At 36.8% G+C, this 17,500-nt stretch overlaps 1 protein-coding gene across 3 annotated transcripts in view; it reads right to left on the minus strand.

Annotated features, from left to right (window-relative positions):
- Positions 1–183: 183 nt before the first annotated feature.
- LOC135215612 (latent-transforming growth factor beta-binding protein 4-like) overlaps positions 184–17,500 on the minus strand; it is a gene marked incomplete at its 3' end in the record, with an annotated part of 17,939 nt that continues 622 nt past the window's right edge. The window contains 8 exon segments of one of the 3 annotated variants that reach the window (XM_064250512.1): positions 184–363; positions 854–937; positions 3,989–4,099; positions 5,567–5,677; positions 5,945–6,028; positions 8,174–8,290; positions 9,744–9,872; positions 10,460–10,550. In XM_064250512.1, the coding sequence (XP_064106582.1) occupies positions 184–363; positions 854–937; positions 3,989–4,099; positions 5,567–5,677; positions 5,945–6,028; positions 8,174–8,290; positions 9,744–9,872; positions 10,460–10,550 (907 nt within the window). 3 annotated transcript variants of the gene reach the window in all.

The following is a 17,500-nucleotide window of genomic DNA, read 5'->3' on the forward strand; positions in this document are numbered from 1 at the left end:
ATTGATAAAACGCGTCTACCTGACTGTCTGATTGGATACCTCTTCCTTTAAATAATATATATATATTATTATTATATATATATATATATAATATATATATATATATATATATATATATATATAAATCTCACCATGCCACGATTCAAAGGTATACTATCAAGTGATCAGACGTTAATTACTTACCACCATCGTTGGGCAAGAAAGCCTCACCGTAACCGTTGGCTTGTTCTTGTGTGGATATAGCACCTACAATGAGCGAATTATCGATGCACATCGCCCTCCCTTCATCGTAGGTCATATTCCCAGAGAGGAGCTTGCCACATCTGTCGTTCACGGGCAGGTATGTCAAGCCTGGCTCGCATCCTTCTGAAAATGAGTTCGGGAAATACTGAGCGTCGCTGCATATCTGCTCTGAAGTACCAGATATCAATAGATAGCCACTATCAAATATCTTTCCCAATATATGTATTAATTATAACTAGTAAATACCCGATAAAAATTCATGTTTTGCACACACACACACACACGTAAATATATATACATATATATATATATATATATATATATATTATATATATATATATTCATATATATATATATCATATATATGTGTGTATACATACAATACATACATACATACTATATATATATATATATATATATATATATATATATATATATATATATATATACGTATACGTATATAGCATATATATATATCATAATTTCTATATATATATAATATATATATATATATATATATATATATATATATATATAATATATGTGTGTGTGTGTGTGTGTGTGTGTGTGTGTGTGTGTATGTGTGTATCCGGGTGAAATAGACACTCACTTGTACAGGTGTAACTTCCTGGGACGTTGGCGCAATGTTCACTGCTTAGACAAGCATTGTTGCCCGAGTCACATTCATTAACATCTGAAAGTGGGAAAATATGTAAGAAAAGTGATCTTCAAGTAATTAGAGGAGAAAAGGAAGCAGTCGCTCACACACACAAGTTCAAATCTTCCTAAAACAATTGACAAACTACAAACAAGCTCTTTGTTGTTAATTTATCCTCTCGTAACGTGTATCTTCGAAACTGATGTCAGTCTTTCGATAAATTTCACTGAATGGCGTCGGGAGAGTTATGTGTTCTGTGGCTTATTTCTTGGGAGTGCCAGGATGTGCTAGGTACCTCTCCTCTGTTGAAAACCCTCGAAACAAGTTATATATTCACAAATCCGGTTTCTTAATTTTTAAGTTATCCGAAAAAACTCACAGGCATATTGCAGGGTACATTAATTTTTCATCACACACACACACACACACACACACACACACACACACACACATATATATATATATATATATATATATATACATATATATATATATTATATCATATATATATATATATATATATATATATATATATATATATATATATATATATGTATGTATGTATATATATATGATAAAGCCAGTGTTAATGTATGGAGCAGAAACATGGGCTCTAAGAAAAGAGGTAGTAAAGCTTGAGAGAACAGAGATGAGAATGCTGAGGAGGATTATGGGAATATCACTGCTTGAGAGATTGGAAAATGACGAGATAAGAAGAAGGGCAGGAAGGCTTAGTAGAGATTACACAGGTGATAAGTGTGTCACGATTGAGATGGTATGGGCATGTGTTGAGGATGGAGTGAAGAGGGCTTGGGAGGAGGAACCCGTTAGAGGGAGAAGATTGAGAGAGAGACAGGGAATTAGATAAACCGTTCAAAATACTGGAAAGAAAAGGTATTAGTAGAAATAGTGAACAACCCTCACCTCCATGGTCATTTGTGTACAGTGTCGCAGTGTCACGGCACAATCCACAAGGGAACCAGTCTTGAGAAGCAGTGCACAGTTATCCCTCAGAAACCCTTCACGAAGGATATAACACGAGTTCATTATGATGGAAGATATGATGACGTCACTTCATCATCTTACTGGTAACTTAGAAGACGATTCCCAAAATAACAGGTTTTCTACAATCTAGTTCTTAGGGATTCATAATTGACCCTTCTCAAAGAGTAAAATCTACCCTTCGCTAGTTCCGCCATTCGGAGCAAACTTCAGCGCAAACCCTCCATTCAGAACACACCCATTCCATTGAGGGAAATTCCGTGACTTCTCCAGGGTCAATGTTCAATGTCTCTGTGAGAGCCAGTGATGGCGATTAACGTTTGGAAGAATGTAGCATAAACATAGATGTTTCGACACACCCGCTTGTCCCATCTCCTATCTGAGATTCTGCTATCATTTTCACAGGACAGCTAAATAGTTTCCTACCTCAGTCTATGCACCTGCATAATTATAAAATATCTTCCCTATACTTAACATGTGCTCGGCCCCAGCTACCATGGTTGACCTCGTTCAAGCATAGTTCATCTAAAATACAAAAAAATAACACGGGCTGGGCCCAATAAAAAATAAAACAAAATAAATCCAACAGCAGAAGGCTGTTTGTCTTTTGGACAGCTAATGTTTATCATATTCACTAATCAGAACTTCCATGATCATTAAGTTCAGTTCTTTCCAATATATTCTTCATATCTTGAATTTCGACGATTGTAATCTCCTGGATGGCCCGTGGTTGCACAAACCCCTGTTGAGTGTGGTGCTTGCGAATCCTTAGTGTAGAAACACACCACTAAACGAAATATGGGGACTGTAAACATGCCACCTATCATCATCCAACAAGGCCCTTTTCTATCCTCTCGAGGAGACGAAGGCGCGAAGACAGACCTGGAGGCTTGTAAATAAAAGGTAGACAGCTCCCCATCATTAGACTGCATCCATCATGGCTCATAGAGACCACTCTGTGAAGGTGCACCCATGAAGAACTGGTGTATACCGTAAGTAGGTCATGTCGTTGGTCAATAAAATCAAGACATCAACTCGAGAACTAACAATCTGTCTCTGAAAAACATAACTGTCACAAAACAGCTTGAAAGAGTTGTCTCCAAAACCCAACAGCTACCAACTGAAAATTTTTTCATCTAACACCACCAAAAGAAAACCAGCATGCTAAAACCAGATATACTAAACAACTTATGAACAAACTCCTACCTAACAAAAAAGAAAAAAAAAATGGCTGAACTCACCAAACAATTCCCAAACCCTAAAAAAGAAAAACACTCGTGAGATGTAATCTCACAGAATCATAAGTAACCATTACAATATTTAAAATCACAGCATATATCACAAAAGAAATGAAGTATCCCCTGAATAAAAAAAAACTGAGTCACGTTTAAAAAAATGGCCACTTCTAAATCATAATAAAAACCCAAACTAGTCGATTACAATCCAATATCAAACTTTCTCTCCAAGAAAAAAAAATATATATACATACATAATATATATATATATATATATATATATATATATATATATATATATATATATATATATATATATATATATAATATCCAATGTAGCACCTCGGAACACATACTTGAGAATATCCTTAAATCCATGGTAGAAAGTTAAGTGAAACAGGGACCTGGAACAAGTACTTTCATAGGACTCACTCTACATTTTCAAGTTTACACTGAATATAAAAGGAGTTGACAGACCTTTATATACAAAAACAAAAAGAGGGGGGGGGGGTTACAGTTTGTTAATCTGGGCGGCATGTTCTTTAAGCAAAAGAGATAAGGAAAGAGGATCAAGATAATCCTGGATGGAGACTTAAATTCCTTGTTGACGTGGACTAGATAAAGATGGACTCCAACAGATTAACTTTTCGTTGATCTTTAACCCTGCAGATTATCGAGGAATTATCCTCGATAATCTGACTTAAGACAGAGGACGCCATATTTTTCCAGAAGTATTTTGACATATCTCATGATACATCTCAATCTACCAAGCTCATAATGAACAATCCTGCGGATTGTAGCAAAGAGTGTTTAGGATCCCAGTAAAAAGTAACATTAAAGCGAAACTTACCAAAACAATCCCCGTTGACTTTTTCGTACCCAGCATCGCAGACGCATTCGTAACTGCCGGGTGTGCTCTGGCAGTGGGAGTTTGGACCGCACGGATTACTGTCACACATATCTGTCAAAATAACAGAATCATGTAAATACCAAACAGTCAGAGAGAGAGAGAGAGAGAGAGAGAGAGAGAGAGAGAGAGAGATGATGCTGGTGGTGTCCATGGTGTTCATATGTTAATGTGTGTATGCATAGAATTAATAAACAGAACTACTGGGTAAATGATAAATTTATATATATATATATATATATATATATATATATATATATAAATATATATATATATATATATATATATATATATATATATATATATATATATATATATATATATCCGGTGAAACAGACACTCACTTGTACAGGTTTGAACTTCCTGGGACGTTGGCGCAATGTTCACTGCTTAGACAAGCATTGTTGTCCGAGTTACATTCATTAACATCTGAAAGTGGGAAAATATGTAAGAAAATTGTTCTTCAAGTAATTAGAGGAGAAAAGGAAGCAGTCGCTCACACACACAAGTTCAAATCTTCCTAAAACAATTGACAAACTACAAACAAGCTCTTTGTTGTTAATTTATCCTCTCGTAACGTGTATCTTCGAACTGATAGTCAGTCTTTCGATAAATTTCCACTGAATGGCGTCGGGAGAGTTATGTGTTCTGTGGCTTATTTCTTGGGAGTGCCAGGATGTGCTAGGTACCTCTCCTCTGTTCAAAACCCTCGAAAAAGAAGTTATATATTCACTAATCGGGTTCTTAGCTTTTAGATTATCCGAAAAAACACGCAGGCATACACATATTGCAGTGTACATTAATTTTTCATTATATACATACACACATATATATTAATATAGTATATATATATATATATATATTACATAGATATATATATATATATATATATATATATATATATATATATATATATGTATATATATATATATATATATATATATATATATATATATATATAATATTATATATATTTATTATATGCATACACACAAACATATATATACACATATATCCATGGTAGAAAGTTAAGTGAAACAGGGACCTGGAACAAGTACTTTCATAGGACTCACTCTACATTTTCAAGTTTACACTAAATATAAAAGGAGTTGACAGACCTTTATATGCAAAAACAAAAAGAAGGGGGGGGGGGGGGGTTACAGTTTGTTAATCTGGGCGGCGTGTTCTTTAAGCAAAAGAGATAAGGAAAGAGGATCAAGATAATCCTGGATCCTGGATGGAGACTTAAATTCCTTGTTGACGTGGACTAGAAAAAGATGGACTCCAACAGATTAACTTTTCGTTGATCTTTAACCCTGCAGATTATCGAGGAATTATCCTCGATAATCTGACTTAAGACAGAGGACGCCATATTTTTCCAGAAGTATTTTGACATATCTCATGATACATCTCAATCCCCAAATGGGGACTAGCCTACCAAGCTCATAATGAACAATCCTGCGGATTGTAGCAAAGAGTGTTTAGGATCCCAGTAAAAAGTAACATTAAAGCGAAACTTACCAAAACAATCCCCGTTGACTTTTTCGTACCCAGCATCGCAGACGCATTCGTAACTGCCGGGTGTGCTCTGGCAGTGGGAGTTTGGACCGCACGGATTACTGTCACACATATCTGTCAAAATAACAGAATCATGTAAAAACCAAACAGTCAGAGAGAGAGAGAGAGAGAGAGAGAGAGAGAGAGAGAGAAGAGAGAGTGATGATGCTGGTGGTGTCCATGGTGTTCATATGTTAATGTGTGTATGCATAGAATTAATAAACATAAATGATAAAATATATATATATATATATAATATATATATATATATATATATATATATATATATATATATATATATATATATATATATATATATCTCAGGGTGAAACAGACACTCACTTGTACAGGTGTAACTTCCTGGGACGTTGGCGCAATATTCATTGCTTAGACAAGCATTGTTGCCCGAGTCACATTCATTAACATCTGAAAGTGGGAAAATATGTAAGAAAATTGTTCTTCAAGTAATTAGAGGAGAAAAGGAAGCAGTCGCTCACACACACAAGTTCAAATCTTCCTAAAACAATTGACAAACTACAAACAAGCTCTTTGTTGTTAATTTATCCTCTCGTAACGTGTATCTTCGAACTGATAGTCAGTCTTTCGATAAATTTCCACTGAATGGCGTCGGGAGAGTTGCTGCAGAAGGATAAATGTGTTCTGTGGCTTATTTGTTGGGAGTGCCAGGATGTGCTAGGTACCTCTCCTCTGTTCAAAACCCTCGAAAAAGAAGTTATATATTCACTAATCGGGTTCTTAGCTTTTAGATTATCCGAAAAAACACGCAGGCATACATATTGCAATGTACATTAATTTTTCATTATATACATACATACATATATATATATATATATATATATATATATATATATATATATATATATATTATTATATGCATACACACACATATATATACACATATATATATATATGAATAACTTGATCACGAAGTATATAAAACGTGATGCAATGTATAAATAAAGGTTTTTTGCCACGAAGGAAAAATGAAAAAGCGAGATAGCCAAGTACTTTCGGTCCTGTTCGGACCGAACAGGACCAAAAGTACTTGGCTATCTCGCTTTTTCATTTTTTCCTTCGTGCAAATAAACCTTTATATATATAATATATATATATATATATATATATATATATATATATATATATATATATAGATATATATATATATATATATATATATATATATATATATATATATATATATATATATATATATATATATATATATATATATATATATATATATATATATATATATATTTATTACCTGCGTTACAGTTTGTTGAGGGGTTCAAAGTTTATATATATATATATATATATATATATATATATATATATATATATATATATATATATATATATATATATATATATATACATATATATATAATATATATATATATATATATATATATATATATATATATATATATATATATATATATATATTTATTACCTGCGTTACAGTTTGTTGAGGGGTTCAACGGACTTTGTCTCGAACAGATTGGAATGTTTAGCAACACAGTCTCGAGTGTTATGGGAAACTTTAAGGTATCAGTAAATACTTTGGGTCTTCGAAGGGAAAAGCCAAACATGATCTGACTTCAGAGACGAGAGCGCGGGTGCGCATTTGACCCAGCTGGAGTCGTGATCGTCAGAAAATGCAGTTGTGTATGTCTGTTTGTGCGTCAAACAGGGCGTGTTCATGGAAGGACCTAGAACAATTTATGTTCATGCACACAAACATCAGAAGTGTGAGAAGACTAGCGTGCATGTGTTCATAAACCCATCTTGGCGCATGAAAACATAATATATTTCTTTAGTGAGTCAGGAAATGGGGGCATTAGACTGCAGTCTCTTTGAGTGATTACCAGTGTTGAAAGCCCGATGGGAGGCGCACAGAAGATCCACCAAGAAGGTCAATAGTGAAAAAAGAACTCTGAAAACCCTTTGAACTTTTACAGATACTCTGAAGGGAGCTGAAGTTCAATGAAATTCATTTGATATTTTTATTGGGTATTTATGCATTCCTTTTTTATTTTCTTTCTGGTGATTCTGGTTACAGATGAATTCGGTTTGTCACCACAAAAAATGAATTCTCTAATTGACCATTTTGTTTGGGAAAATACTGAAGGGGTTTTTGACTATAAGATAGTGTGTGACAATTTTTTTTAATCAAAATGACTATTTGAGGAGTAATTGAGTTTCATGGTTTTGGGATTTTAAAATTCATTTTCCTTGTTTTTTCTGTTAGTTCTTTTGGGAAATAAAGACTGATTTTGTATCTCAGAGTTTGGTTTTAGCCTAGACCTAACAACTTGATTTATCTGCTGAGTTGCCGGTTTGTGGTGGAGTCTTCGAGGTAGGTTACATTACCAGTAAGTGATTTCTCTCCTTTTCATTAAACAGGGTCGGTTAGAGCCTTGTAAGATATGCTAAACATATAAATTTCTGACTGACTCACTTAGGACTCTTCCTATGGTTATATTCGAAGCTGACGCTGAAAGAGTGTTTAAGATCCCAGTAAGAAGCAGTAAATAACACGACACTTACCAACACAATCCCCGTTGACTTTTTCGTACCCAGCATCGCAGACACATTCGTAACTGCCGGGTGTGCTTTGGCAGTGGGAGTTTGGACCACATGGATTGCTGTCACATTTATCTTTATCTGGCAAAAAGAAGAAAATTATGTAAATACCAAACAGATAGAGAGAGAGAGAGAGAGAGAGAGAGAGAGAGAGAGAGAGAGAGAGAGAGAGAGAGAGAGAGAAATTGTGATGGTGTTGGTGGTGTCCATGATGTTCATATGGAATACTTAGTAACCTCATGAAACTTGGGAAGAAAAGTAGAAATGTTTACCACCTCTATTGTGTTCTAGTTTTCATATAACATCGCTAATCAATGTCTAACAGAAAGAACTTAAACAGATGGGTCACTATACAGAGTTGTTCCATAACATCTCAGTAACATGAGTGCGGTATAAATGATATATATGACTTAACAATTCAGTCTTCACGTTAACTTTTTGATATGAGGCTTTGGAGGAGGGGGAGGGAGAGCCGGAATGAAATCCAGAAGAATTCGGGTGGCAACTTGAGCACCAACTCCATCAAATAAGTCACAAAGGTGAGAATATATGATATGTTCAGTAACACTCAGCTCGAATGCATTGCTCAGGGCCTTGCCTTCCTCATAATGGCATTCTGAGTTGGCAGCCCAGATGTCTGTCTGTCTGTCTGCCTATCCTATCCCTGTTGCGTATTCATCATCCATCCTGTTGGAATGTAGCTGATGCCGAAAACAAGGAAGTACAATTCTTATCCTAGGAAACAATCGCGAGAATGAATGAACGACTGTGAGATTTCGTATCAATTCGCAACTTATGGAGGAGGCAATGATCCCAGATTCTCTCAGAAAAATGCGAAAAAAAAAAAATCCTTGAAGCAATCACTAAACTAATTGTCTTCAGATCGTTTTATTTTCACAAAGTCTAGTAAATGAAACTAGAAAATAGACCATCTTGGAACAATTTTATAAGCCCGTATCTGATACTAAATTCCATGACTATTTAACTCATGTTAATCTTGGATTTCATACACCATCAAGGTAAGTGAACCCATAAGAAAATTCAAAACAAATTGCACATCATAAGGAAGCCTGGAAAATATGGCTTAGCAATGTTTATGCGACAATTTTTCAAGAAACAATATAAGACATCTTTCATTAGATATCAGTTTAGTACAGTGTCAAAACTTTCAGTTTAGAATGGAGGTCGAGAAGTAATGTTCTTGATAAAAAGTACACGGAACAAATGGAACAAGAAATGTGCTTCTAACGAGTGGCTTGAATCCGAAGAAAAGTCTTCCCGTGTCTGAATTTATGGCCAATGGCATTTTTCAGGGACCGCAACGGTCCAGGCAAGCTACTGCTTCTTAAATGACGTTTTTAATGATAAAAGAATGATTGGTATTTTAGGGAATACTTAGGAACGAGACGCAGAAGGCTCACTCGATATACCATACTGCCAGGATGTAGGTGAAACTGCAAAATGAATCACTTGCTTAAGAAAACGAAATGACGAGTTCGCGAACTACATTTTTCTCTAGAGTTCGTCTTCTTACCTTCCACGCAGCAGGAACAATGGGCCAACTTGCATTCCTTGGGAAAGAAGAGGCCATTGCAGTCTTCTTCCATCTTGCTTCGTATGCAATAACCACCGTTGGCAACGCATACGTCAGTTGGTTTGCAATCTGCAAAGTTAGAAGAGTAATAACCCCTGAATACCTCTGTCTCTCCAGTCTGTGCTAAAAGTCATAAAGTTATAAAGCAAGGAACAGAAACGTGAGATTTTTTTTTTTCTTATTAAAAGAAAAAAGACACTTGCATTCATGTTTTCCAGTGTCATGAAGGTGATGGCGAGATTTCTCTATTTATGTCATCATTACGAACATTTATCACTTACAATACGATTGTTCTGTTTTGACTCTAACTTAGGCTGCGTGGTCTCTGGAAAAATACTGGTGTGTTCTATCAAATGAAAGCAAACATACAAAGCTTATTACATTAGACAAAAGGTTCTACAAACAAAACATAACGATATTTATAAGAGACATTTGATGTTTCATGGAGAACAAGCGCCATTCTTATACAGTGAGGTTGATATGAACATCTTTCAAATGATTGTTCATTGTCCACGGTGTATTTTTCTTTTCTGCTCACGTAGCCTCGGTAGAACCCAGGAAAAACAAGAAACGGCGCTGTTGGAGACTTCCTGTCCCTCCAGAGATCAAGAGATATAACAGCTTACAAAATTGACAAGAAAAGGAAAGGAACTTACCATGATTTTGCCCAGGTATAGGCTCAGGTTTAAGCAGAGCTTTCACCCCAGAATGAATAGGCCTTTTCTTGAAAAGGTGGAGTCCAGCTTTCTGTAAGACAGAAGGAAAATCGATAGAGAAAAGTAGGTCAAAATAATGAAATTCGGAATGGAAGTTCAGCAATTGTACTAATTGAAATAGGTTATAGCATCTTTTACTAATTTATTCATGGGATCAATCATTGGATTATTATTATTATTATTATTATTATTATTATTATTTTGGAAGGAGACCCTCTTTCAAACAAGTCTTGTTGAAAGATATTGCTGCATCAGCTGCATTCAACTTGTAAATAGTCTTCTCTATTTTTCTAATAATAGCTTTCTCTCTGCTACTACAACTGGCGAGTATTGCGCCGATATTACTCATCAGGAGGAGTCATTATCCCTGAAATTGACTCCTCCTGATGAGTAATATCAGCGCAATACTCGCTAGTTGTAGTAGCAGAGAGAAAGCTATTATTAGAAAAATAGAGAAGACTATTTACAAGTTGAATGCAGCTGATGCAGCAATATCTTTCAACAAGACTTATTATTATTATTATTATTATTATTATTATTATTATTAAGAAGGAGGCCCTCTCTGAGGGCAGTAGCATTGAATATTATAGCTGTTTCAACGGCATTTAATTTATATGGAATCTTCTCATTTCTTCTTATTATCTTTTTCTCATCAGCATGTAGCTGGTGTATCAGGTTTCCTAAGGACATATAAAGATCTCAGTTGGCTAAGGTTTATTTCCTTTAACATGTCGACAGCGCGCAGGCAGTCATCTATGAGGGTACTATACAGCAAAGTGAATTAAGATACTGTTTTACATGTATCTTTTGCAGGCAAGGGCGTGTACAATCGATGGGTAGGTCGGTAAGCAGGGATTTTAATTGGTCGTTGGATGGTGACGAAATCTGTCCCTGAGGAGTTGAGATCTTCTTGGTCCGTCTCTATCTCTCTCTCTTTCTCGTTCGCTCCTTCTCTCTCTCTCTTTCTCGTTCGCTCCTTCTCTCTCTCTCTCTCTCTCTCTCTCTTGACGGTATATGGAGTCGGTTGGTTTCTAGTGCTATTTCTTCTTATGATGGTAGGAAGAAATTCTGTTTCTTTTACCGTGTTGATAGTCGGCTTTTTCTCTAATGCATGTAGTGCCTCGAGATAACGTAGACGTTTCCGGTCCGGTGCATGGTCAATAATTTCTGTGTTCGTTTAAGCTCAGCACTTTCTGGTCTTGTGTTATGTTTTTCCATGAAGTGAATGAAAATGGCCCATTCTTGAAGGTGGCAGGAAAGACGCTTGGGGAGTCTGGTAGTGGTCATCATGATATAGGAGTGGTGGCATCCATCCACCGGGCACGTGAATTAGTAGATGACATTCCTTCTCTTCAAAGACCTTTCTGGGGGCCCCGGGTTGTTTTTAAGAAGCAGCTGGCTGGTTGTCATATTTTTATAGTATATTATTAGGCTAATTTTATCACCTTCTGCAGTGGGGGAGACATTTTCACTGATTATTTTCCTAATAGCCTTTTCGTCTTCCAAATTTGTGCTGCATATAATTTTTATAAAATGTTTTTATAGCTCCACTTTGGTTGTTAGTTTCGGTCGTGCTTTCCCTGTGCCATTTATTTATGGAGTTCCGCGTTTGGCGTTCGACCATGCGATTTGAGAAGTTGTTATTGATGAGGACTTGTGTGGACCTTTCGATCTCCCTGGTGGTTTCTCTCCACGTGGAGCAGTGTGTAAGGGCGTGGCGGACGAAGTCATCTAGTACAGATCTTTTATACCTGTCTGGGCACTCACTGGACCCATTAAGGCATAGACCCGGGTTTGTGGGTTTCTCATAAACCGTGGTGGTGTATCCCGTAGGGGTCTGCTGTACCCGAACGTCCAAGAAAGGTAGGGCACCATCACGGGCACCATCAACGCTACATTCACACGTCTCCGTCTACAGGTACCATCGCCTCTCTTGAGGTCGAGAGCCTCTTAACGAACGTTCCAGTCGACGAGACGATTAAACACATCCTCGATATAATATATAGATGTAAGGACACACAGGCTTTGAACATCCCCTAGGAAGACCTAAAAGCCCTTCTTGAAATATGCAGCAAGAAGGCACCATTCACAACCCACAGAGGACATCTTTATTGCCAGATTGACGGCGTGGCAATGGGATCCCCATTAGGGGTTCTATTTGCGAACTTCTACATGAGTGTCGTCGAAGAAGGGGTTTTCAATAAGATCCCCTGCCCTCCTCAATACTATCGTTACATAGACGACACCTTCATAAGAGTCGACAGAGAAGAGGACCTTGAAACTTTAAGAAGGACTTTTGAAGAATGCTCCGTCCTCCGCTTCACGTGTGAACGCAGCGTTGATTGTGCCTCAGGGACAGATTTCGTCACCATCCAACAACCAATTAAAATCCCTGCTTACCGACCTACCCACCGATTGTACACGCCCTTGCCTGCTATAAATACATGTAAAACAGTATCTTATTTCACTTTGCTGTATACTCTCATAGATGACTGCCTGTGCGCTGTCGACACGTTAGAGGAAATAAACCAAAGACAACTGAAATCTTTATATGTCCTTAGGAAACCTGATACACCAGCTACATGCTGATGAGAAAAAGATAATAAGAAGAATTGAGAAGATTCTATATAAATTAAATGCCGTTGAAACAGCTATAATATTCAATGCTATTATTATTATTATTATTATTTATTTATTAGTTACGGGGGGGGGGGGGGGGGGGCGTCTATCACAGTCCTCCAATTCGACTGGGTGGTATTTATAGTGTGGGGTTCTGGCTTGGATCCTGCCTCCATAGGAGTCCATCACTTTTCTTACTATGCGCGTCATTTCTAGGATCTCACTCTTCTGCATGAGTCCTGGAGCTACTTCAGCCTCTAGTTTTTCTAGATTCCTTTTCAGGGATCTTGGGATCGTGCCTAGTGCTCCTATGATTATGGGTACGATTTCCACTGGCATATCCCATATCCTTCTTATTTCTATTTTCAGATCTTGATACTTATCCATTTTTTCCTTCTCTTTCTCTTCAACTCTGGTGTCCCATGGTATAGCGACATCAATGAGTGACACTTTCTTCTTGATTTTGTCAATCAACGTCACGTCTGGTCTATTTGCACATATCACCCTATCTGTTCTGATACCATAGTCCCAGAGGATCTTTGCCTGATCGTTTTCTATCACTCCCTCAGGTTGGTGCTCGTACCACTTATTACTGCAAGGTAACTGGTGTTTCTTGCACAGTCTCCAGTGGAGGGCTTTTGCCACTGAATCATGCCTCTTTTTGTACTGGTTCTGTGCAAGTACCGGACATTCGCTTGCTATGTGGTTTATGGTTTAATTTTTCGTATTGCATTTCCTACATAAGGGAGAGATGTTATTTCCGTCTATCGTTCTTTGAACATATCTGGTTCTTAGGGCCTGATCTTGTGCCGCTGTTATCATTCCTTCAGTTTCCTTCTTTAGCTCTCCCCTCTGTAGCCATTGCCATGTGTCATCGCTGGCTAGTTCTTTAGTCTGTCTCATGTATTGTCCGTGCACTGGTTTGTTGTGCCAGTCCTCTGTTCTGTTTGTCTTCGTCTGCTTTTATCAGTCCTTCTTCCCATGCACTCTCGAGCCACTTGTCTTCACTGGTTTTCAGATATTGCCCAAGTGCTCTCTCCCTCCTTCCTTTCGTGTTATGTATAGTCTGTCCGTATCTGCTCTTGAGTGTAGTGCTTTTTGCATTGTCATATGTTTCCTAGTTTTCTGGTCTATGCTGCGGAATTCTGCCTTCGCCCATTATTATTATTATTATTATTATTATTATTATTATTATTATTATTATTATTATTATTATTATTATTATTATTATTATTAATTAGAGATTAAACCCTATTCATATGGAACAAGCCCACAGGGGTCATGGACTTGAAATTCCAGAAGCTTCCGAAGAATATTTATGTAGGTGTTCATTAGAAAGAACTAACAGAAGGTAATGGGAAACACAGAAAGAGACCATTTATTAGAAAAACAGATAAATTAACAACTTAATGAAAATCAAAATGCAAGTAAAATATTCAAATATAAGTTGAATTGTATTCCGGTAGTAATGTATATAATTTTCACTTCAATTTCTGAAGTTCAATTGCACGACACCCTCTGAGGGGAGGGAGACTGTTCCACAGTCCAACGGTGTGAGGAGGAGGAATAAAGGACCTCTTGAACTCAGAAGTTCGACAGCGAGGGAGGCAAAACATTGACTGCATATTGGTTCTTCTGCTGCTCAGGGAATCTGGTTGCTCTCTATCTGCAGATAAAGGGGATCATGCATCAATTGTGAATGTTAAAGGTTTCTGTTGGAACACTACTTATGAAACCTACCACCACGAACCACTCTATCTAAAAGAGATAAATCTCTGACAGAAGTTATCCATACCAGAGAACATTATCCAGTAAATGAAGTCAAAATACCCAAAACGGGAAGCACTGATTTTATCACTGCTATAAATATAGGAGGCCTTACGAACAACACCGAACTTTCAGGCGGCATTTGCTGAAAAACTTTCATTAGATATTTCTCAAAAGTTAGACGTGATTTAAAGGTTACACCTAGAATAGTTAAAGTTTCAGGTTCGTTCAACAAAGTGCCATCCACCTGAAACGGAGGATGGGGCAGGAAATCTGAACGAGATCTGCTAATTAATAGTTTTTTTCGATTTACTGGAGTTCAGCCTCACACCCCACCGCTTGCATCATTCCCTGGTCCGGTCTCTGTACCGACTGAGACAGAGGGCAGCTTCATTTTCATAAGCGGCGACCTGACTACACCCATAAGTGTTGCATCATCAGCATACTGAAACATCTTGTTTTCCAGGCCAACAACTACATCACTTGTATGCACTAAAAATAACAGTGTACCAAGAACACTACCCTGTGGAACTCCAGATACAATAGGTCTTAGATCACTAAAGATCCTGTCCACAGTAACTCGCTGCTGCTGCCTACCTGTAAGGAAATCTTGAAGTCATCCTAAAACATTTTCACCGACTCCAAAATTAAGCAGTTTATAAACATGTGCCTTATAATCTACTAAATCGAATGCAGCACTAAAATCTATATGAATTACTCTGCACTCAAAACCCTTATCAAGGCAAGGTCTCTTACAAATGGTATGCCAAGTGTAAAAGAGCATCGCAGCTACCTAATCGCTTCCCATATATATATTTTCTATCAGCTAATAATCCTTTAGATTCCATATATACTTATAAAGTGTTTTAAAGATAAGTTTTTAAGTAACTCTGGAGAGCACAGGTAGAATATAAAATGGCCTGTATTTACTGTAGTCTGCACTTTTGTTACTCTTTGGAACAGACACTGTTTTGCTAAGCTTGCGCTCATTCAAAAAAGGTACTTTGTGACATAAAAACCTATAGAATCTACTAATCTTGGGCGACAACACACTACAAACTTTTTTTTAAAAAGCAAATGAAAAAATCAACCAGGATGGTCTCCAACCCAGCTATCAAGAACATCCAGAATTTTCTTAACCTCAAATAAGCAATATGCAAATTTTGTAAGAATAGGTTCAGGAAGATTACTTATCTTCAAAAGCTCGATGAAGCAGTTTAGCCTTTTCCCTAGAGCCAGAAACCAATGTGCTATTCTCTATCAGTAGTGGTGGAGTGGAAGACGAGCCTGGCCCATAGATAGATAGATGATGCCAATTTGGGCCACCACAGATGAGGCTGAGTCATTCCTTCAAGTTTCCTCTTCAAGGAATTGTTGTAATTTCTCCCGGCTGTATGTTAAGTTGCATTCGCAGCACGGCGAGACTCAACAATAATGGTGTAATTTTCATTTGAACTTTTCACCTCTATGGTTAGATTGGGTCTATTTTGTCATGGTAGGCTCGTTTGCATGTATTATCAAACCATGGCTGGTCATTTGTTCAGAATTTGAGGACCTCTCAAGGGACATACATTATTAAAATAGCCACCAGCATTTCATTTAACTTCTTCTCGGGACTAGGATTTAATATACCATCTGAAATTTTAAGTGTCTGACAAGCTTCAACAATGTTATTCCAATTGGCTCTAGATTTCAACCAGCCCGTTTTTCCAATGGTGGCATTAGGAATATACTGATTGACAGATATTTCCATCTCAGTGGAGCAATGATCTGAAGTGTCTATATATTCATTCACAGACCTTGGACTTCACAATAGCTGGAACATCTGTGAATTTGAGGTCTAGGCTATTACCAGAAATATGCTTGGGTTCCTCCATTAGCTGGATAAAATTGGAGCATACACAGAACTCATGAGCAGACCAGCCATGTTAATCTGTGGAATTTGAATTTAACCACTCACTGTGCTTTGCATTAGTCCCCACAAATAACGAATGAAGCTTTAGAATCCTACGACTGAGCCATGCTCATCCTTTCCAAGAAAGAGTCATATATAGAATCGTCAATATTTGGATTGAGGTAAACAGTAAAAACATAAATATTGTAGAACCTATTGAAAATGTTAAAACAAAGAACTTCAAGGCAACTACACTCCAAATTTTTTTGACGATCAATAGGTCGTCCGGACTTAGCGTATACAGCCATACCTTGTGCATGTGGAATATCACAACGACAAATAAAGAACCTCTTATATATATATAAATATATATATATATATATATATATATATATATATATATATATAAATATATATATTATATATATATATATCTTATCATGTTGATGGTAGTCTTGGTCTTGGGGCCAGAGTTTAGACCAATGCCTCTCGAAAGTACTAAATTTAATAACATTATTTCAGTAGCAACACTGATAAATAGACTCATAATAACAGTAACAACTAAGATTACCATCAACAACAAAGGAATTTATATCATTTACAAAAATTTTTCTAAAATTATAAATAAACTAGACCATATACTATCAAAAAACACCTGAAGCAAGTGGTCGACAAGGTGGGGCCGACATATCTCGTCAGGC

The sequence above is a fragment of the Macrobrachium nipponense genome, chromosome 5 (genome assembly GCF_015104395.2).
Source record: "Macrobrachium nipponense isolate FS-2020 chromosome 5, ASM1510439v2, whole genome shotgun sequence".
Lineage (NCBI taxonomy): Eukaryota > Metazoa > Arthropoda > Malacostraca > Decapoda > Palaemonidae > Macrobrachium > Macrobrachium nipponense.